The 7,045-nt window shown below is 33.1% G+C and overlaps 1 protein-coding gene across 1 annotated transcript; it reads left to right on the top strand.

The window, feature by feature from the left end:
* The first annotated feature begins 631 nt into the window (after nucleotides 1-631).
* On the top strand, nucleotides 632-5,773 carry LOC132142632 (uncharacterized). Its single transcript, XM_059552636.1, has 13 exons — nucleotides 632-1,112; nucleotides 1,364-1,425; nucleotides 1,647-1,816; nucleotides 2,043-2,305; nucleotides 2,557-2,618; nucleotides 2,840-3,009; nucleotides 3,236-3,498; nucleotides 3,750-3,811; nucleotides 4,033-4,202; nucleotides 4,429-4,571; nucleotides 4,687-4,748; nucleotides 4,973-5,133; nucleotides 5,316-5,773. The coding sequence occupies exons 2-13, from the start codon at nucleotides 1,406-1,408 to the stop codon at nucleotides 5,399-5,401; spliced, it is 1,632 nt and encodes a 543-aa protein (XP_059408619.1). The 5' UTR covers nucleotides 632-1,112; nucleotides 1,364-1,405; the 3' UTR covers nucleotides 5,402-5,773.
* Nucleotides 5,774-7,045: the final 1,272 nt, after the last annotated feature.

The raw sequence follows: 7,045 nt of genomic DNA, 5'->3' as shown, positions 1-7,045 counted from the left end.
GCTAAAAGGACATAGCAATGGAGTGGAGGATTATAGTACCTGCTCTTTGTCTTATTGGTAAGAACCAAGTAGTGATGCTTGTTCCCTAATAAGTAGTGATAGTTATTGTTTCTCATTGCATTGAAATTACAAAATGACTTTGTGGTCAAAAAAAGAAAAGAAAAAAAAAAGTGACAAAAATTCTAATCATACTTTTCCGAAAAGTGAATTTCTCAACAATCCAGCTGTATAAAGATATATCTTTAGTTTACAGTGATAGCTGTATTATCATAATTACACAAATAGCAGTTCAGTGTTAATGTCCAAAATCTAAGTAATATTTTTATATTATAATTTTTTTTATTTTTTATTATTATAATTTTTTTGTTTTATTACCATGTCTCATTTTTCTAATTTCACTTTAAACAGGAAGCCTACTTGTGCCGGGAAATGCAGCTGAGAGCAACAATAACACCACTGATAGCAGCAACAGTACTTCTGGTCAGTGTGTTTACAGATTTATCTTAATGTTCATTATGACACATTTATTATGAAACACTTTTGTTGATCTGTGTCTCATTTTTCTTTTACCCAAAATAAAAGCAAATCCAACTGCAGCTGCAAATCAAACTGCAACTATAACTCTGCCTGCATCTACAAATCTAACTGCAGCTGCAAATCAAACTGAAACTATAACTCTGCCTGCATCTACAAATCTAACTGCAGCTGCAAATCAAACTGAAACTATAACTAAGCCTGCATCTACAAATCTAACTGCAGCTGCAAATCAAACTGCAACTATAACTAAGCCTGCATCTACAAATCTAACTGCAGCTGCAAATCAAACTGCAACTATAACTAAGCCTGCATCTACAAATCTAACTGCAGCTGCAAATCAAACTGCAAGTGCTGGTCAAACCTCAACTGCAAACCAAACTACAAATACAACTTCTAGTTTTAATCAAACTACGACTCCAGCAACAACAGTCTCTACACCAGCTGCAACAGTCTCCTCCGCTCCTAATACTGCATCACTTAACTTAGTGTTCAGACTTACTCAAACCTTCAAGCCAGTGTTCTCCGATCTGAATGCTCCTGAGACCCAACAGTTGGCGCAACAGATCACCAACACGGTAGTATTTTTTTCCCCAACGAGGCATCGTATTGATCGCAATAGCACTACATATGGTGTTTCTGTGTATTGGCAATATTACAAATAAATACAACTGGTCATATATGTTTTTATATGTTTTATTAATTGCTAAATATTTGTTTATTCGTCTACCTGAATTCACGACAATTCTTGAGGCAAAATTTGATTCTGCAAAACAGAAATGACTGTTGTATGTAAATAAAAGAATTTGTTCTTTTTTTTCTTTTATAGTTTACTCCAATTTACAAGAAACGTTTTGCAAACTTAAACCGCATGATTATTCTGGGCTTCAGGTAAAACAATTACATTCACTTATGGTAATTCACAAACACCCAGTTTAAATTTCATCAAAATAAATGAATACATGCAATATTATTTATTTCTTTTATAGTTGTTTGGTTCATCCGTTTGTTGATCAACTGACCATTTGATTGTTCCATTTGGTCATTCAGTTGTTTGTTGGGTAATTATGACTGAATTATGGTTAATTGTTCAACATTCTTTTTCCCCACAGGAGTGGCTCCGTTGTGACTGATTCTGTGCTTGAGTTTAACAGCACAGCCGGCACTACTCCTAATGTGACAGACGTGAAAGACACCTTTATTTCAGCAGTTAATTCTGGAAGTTTGAATTTTACAGTTGATAACACATCCGTCAGCATTGCCGTTATCACACCAACCAGTGGTCAGTGTATATTTAAAGATGCATTTTTTTCCCATTATTTACTTGTCTGTTACCTTTTCAACCATAAAGGAATGGCATAGGCATAAATAGTCTTGTTTGACCATACACACCCAAACACAAATTGTGGCAGGTATAAAATGTTGCCTTTGTGGTTGAGTATCATTGCAAACTTGAAATGACTATTGAGTATTATTGAATTGCTTACCATTTTTTTCTGCGCTTCAAGCTCCGACAACAGTCTCATCTACAAATCAGCCTGCATCTACAAATCAAACTGCAACTGCAAACCAAACTACAAATACAACTTCTAGTTTTAATCAAACTACGACTCCAGCAACAACAGTCTCTACACCAGCTGCAACAGTCTCCTCCGCTCCTAATACTGCATCACTTAACTTAGTGTTCAGACTTACTCAAACCTTCAAGCCAGTGTTCTCCGATCTGAATGCTCCTGAGACCCAACAGTTGGCGCAACAGATCACCAACACGGTAGTATTTTTTTCCCCAACGAGGCATCGTATTGATCGCAATAGCACTACATATGGTGTTTCTGTGTATTGGCAATATTACAAATAAATACAACTGGTCATATATGTTTTTATATGTTGTATAAATTGCTAAATATTTGTTTATTAGTCTACCTGAATTCACGACAATTCTTGAGGCAAAATTTGATTCTGCAAAACAGAAATGACTGTTGTATGTAAATAAAAGAATTTGTTCTTTTTATTCTTTTATAGTTTACTCCAATTTACAAGAAACGTTTTGCAAACTTAAACCGCATGATTATTCGGAGCTTCAGGTAAAACAATTACATTCACTTATGGTAATTCACAAACACCCAGTTTAAATTTCATCAAAATAAATGTATACATGCAATATTATTTATTTCTTTTATAGTTGTTTGGTTCATCCGTTTGTTGATCAACTGACCATTTGATTGTTCCATTTGGTCATTCAGTTGTTTGTTGGGTAATTATGACTGAATTATGGTTAATTGTTCAACATTCTTTTTCCCCACAGGAGTGGCTCCGTTGTGACTGATTCTGTGCTTGAGTTTAACAGCACAGCCGGCACTACTCCTAATGTGACAGACGTGAAAGACACCTTTATTTCAGCAGTTAATTCTGGAAGTTTGAATTTTACAGTTGATAACACATCCGTCAGCGTTGCCGATATCACACCAACCAGTGGTCAGTGTATATTTAAAGATGCATTTTTTTCCTATTATTTACTTGTCTGTTACCTTTTCAACCATAAAGGAATGGCATAGGCATAAATAGTCTTGTTTGACCATACACACCCAAACACAAATTGTGGCAGGTGCAAAATGTTGTCTTTGTGGTTGAGATTCATAGCAAACTTGAAATGACTATTGAGTATTATTGAATTGCTTACCATTTTTTTCTGCGCTTCAAGCTCCGACAACAGTCTCATCTACAAATCAGCCTGCATCTACAAATCAAACTGCAACTGCAAACCAAACTACAAATACAACTTCTAGTTTTAATCAAACTACGACTCCAGCAACAACAGTCTCTACACCAGCTGCAACAGTCTCCTCCGCTCCTAATACTGCATCATTTAACTTAGTGTTCAGACTTACTCAAACCTTCAAGCCAGTGTTCTCCGATCTGAATGCTCCTGAGACCCAACAGTTGGCGCAACAGATCACCAACACGGTAGTATTTTTTTCCCCAACGAGGCATCGTATTGATCGCAATAGCACTACATATGGTGTTTTTGTGCATTGGCAATATTACAAATAAATACAACTGGTCATATATGTTTTTATATGTTGTATTAATTGCTAAATATTTGTTTATTAGTCTACCTGAATTCACGACAATTCTTGAGGCAAAATTTGATTCTGCAAAACAGAAATGACTGTTGTATGTAAATAAAATAATTTTTTCTTTTTTTTCTTTTATAGTTTACTCCAATTTACAAGAAACGTTTTGCAAACTTTCTCCGCATGATTATTCGGAGCTTCAGGTAAAACAATTACATTCACTTATGGTAATTCACAAACACCCAATTTAAATTTCATCAAAATAAATGTATACATGCAATATTATTTATTTCTTTTATAGTTGTTTGGTTCATCCGTTTGTTGATCAACTGACCATTTGATTGTTCCATTTGGTCATTCAGTTGTTTGTTGGGTAATTATGACTGAATTATGGTTAATTGTTCAACATTCTTTTTCCCCACAGGAGTGGCTCCGTTGTGACTGATTCTGTGCTTGAGTTTAACACCACAGCCGGCACTACTCCTAATGTGACAGACGTGAAAGACACCTTTATTTCAGCAGTTAATTCTGGAAGTTTGAATTTTACAGTTGATAACACATCCGTCAGCGTTGCCGATATCACACCAACCAGTGGTCAGTGTATATTTAAAGATGCATTTTTTTCCTATTATTTACTTGTCTGTTACCTTTTCAACCATAAAGGAATGGCATAGGCATAAATAGTCTTGTTTGACCATACACACCCAAACACAAATTGTGGCAGGTGCAAAATGTTGTCTTTGTGGTTGAGATTCATAGCAAACTTGAAATGACTATTGAGTATTATTGAATTGCTTACCATTTTTTTCTGCGCTTCAAGCTCCGACAACAGTCTCTACGACAGCAGGCAGCAGTCGTTCTGAGTTCAATATGACCTTTAAAATGAATGAGGTCTTCACCAGTGAACTATCAAATATCAGCTCTCCTCAAGCCGTAACTCTGGCAAAGAATATCACTACTCAGGTAATTCATTTTTCCTTTGATTAATGGTAATACTTCAGTTGGAAAACAGTTTGAAGGTTTGTCTGGTTCACCATCATAAAATTAAAATCTCTTCTGTTTTATTCATTTCTTATAGTTTGATGGAGTTTTAAAGAAACGTTTTTCAAACTATGTTGACATGAACATTTGGCGATTCAGGTAAAGTCATACAGTTATTATCATCATAACAAAAAACATCGAATGCTCTGTTTAAAGCTCTGTCTGTTGCATTACTACATTTTTATTTTTCTATATGTTTATTTATCAGCTTATCGATAAATAGTTTTGAGTGGTTTATTGGTTAGTTGCTTAGAAAGTCAACAGACCAGTAATTGCATTACAGTTTTTCATTTATTCCCTATTTTAACATTATTTCCTTTCAGGAATGGCTCTATTTTTGTAGATTCTCTATTGGGATTTAACAAAAGTAGCACAGGTCCTTCAGTGACAGAACTGTTTAACGCAATCCTTGAAAGTGCTAAAAATGGGTCATTCACCTTCGGAGTCAGTTCACTATCTGTTACAGACTCATCAGGAAACACTGGTCAGTATAATTTTTATATATAAGTTTATTGTAATGATTTATAACTAATTTATTTGTAATTTTTTAAGTTTGATGGGTTATGTGGCTCTAATACTATGGAAAATATCCAAAAAGGCATTGTTTAATGGACGTAATAGACGTGTCAGTGATTAATGTACATTTCTTTTTTTTTATTACTACAGTTAACAGGTCTCCGGTCCTGGCTAGTATGCTGACAGCTTTGTGGATGACCCTAGCATCACTCGTGGTGTCAGCTGTGATGCACTAAACACAATAAATGAACGTTGCATCTCTGATCTTTTCACATTCAGAATCAGAAAGTCACAAAGCAAGACAATCCAAGTTATGATCTAGCTGTAACATTCACTAGTCTTTCTTGCCACATATAGAGCCATGGTGATACGTATGGTATGGTATTTTGGTTTCTTTTGTTTACAAAAAGCATGTTGTTTATGTGTACGCTGAGCGGGAGAAAGAATGAGGATTGGTTCATTGGAACCAAATCTGAACATTTCTTTATGACACAGGAATGGCATAAGTGAAAGTTACCTATAGAGCTATTATGTTGTAATTCAAAATTGAGATTGTTTTGCTCTTCTGAAAATGGATTGAACCATAAAATATTATTATATATAATAATATTTTATATATTATATATAATAATATTTTTATATTATATTTACCAATGTGTTAATTAGATTCTTAAGATGTGCAATCTATGTATTTAATCTTAAAGTAAATGAAAAATGTTCTGCTAAATGTTCTGTATTATGTTTTATGAATATTTAATAAAATGAAGGTGGAATAATGTTTGTTTTGTAAATTCAGTGTTGCATAAACTTCACAAATAAAGACTGTATCTAGATTAATCCACTTTTTGACTTTTGACAACATGAAAAACTGAGATTCAGCCTATTCTCAAAGAATACTTTTAGAATACATCAGATCACACAAAATTGCCAGGAGATTTAATTGCAGTTCAATATAATACAAAGCATGAATAATGCAGTGGATAGTTCAATCACTTTTTTTCCCAATGCAGTGGATAGTTCAATCACTTTTTTTTTTTTGACTTTCCCAAACTTTAATCATTACATTACATCATCACAAATGAAGTGAAGCATCTTTGTACACTTGAGTTCCAAACCAACATATATATATATAAATATATATTTTAAATATGACATAAACAATTACATTGCACAAATCCCCAAAGATTAGTCCTTCTCAGATTAATTATATTTAATAGGATGATGGTTCTAAAAAAAAAAAAAAAAACTATAGTCTCTCCGTAAAATATAGTCTCTTTATAAAATAAACTTCTATAACATTTGTCCATTCTACACCAATACAATCAGCTTAAATATTATATTAAACATATTGTATTTCATTTTTTTTCTTTAGTGAACTTTACCAGTGTACGACAGTGACTATTCCAAACTTTAATCATTTATCTGCTACAAATTTGTTTTTAATCTCTAAACGGTGTAATGTGAAGTACAATGAGCTTGGGTCCAGTAAAAGTAAATGGGAAAAGGGGTTGGGTTTTTCAACACACTCCATCTGCTCAGACAAGATATTTCTAGTAAACAAGAGAATGTTGATTCAGACGACAAAAAAACAAAAACAAATAATAAAATAAAATAAAATAAATGCACTACTGGTAGCATGGTTATATGTAGAATGCAAAGAATACAACAGAATGCATTAACTTTAATAACAAATAATACACAGATCAGATACAATAATATAGGAATATAGGTAACCAAATGAAATGATGCATCTTTGTACACTTGAGTTCAAAACCAGCATTTATACATATATATATATATATATATATATATATATATATATATATATATATATATATATATATGTTTTTTTTTAATCTGACACAACATTTGAAATAAAC

Source organism: Carassius carassius, chromosome 6 (assembly GCF_963082965.1).
Source record: "Carassius carassius chromosome 6, fCarCar2.1, whole genome shotgun sequence".
NCBI lineage: Eukaryota > Metazoa > Chordata > Actinopteri > Cypriniformes > Cyprinidae > Carassius > Carassius carassius.
The sequence above is the reverse complement of the archived record's forward strand: the minus strand, read 5'-3'. Positions and strand labels throughout refer to the sequence as shown.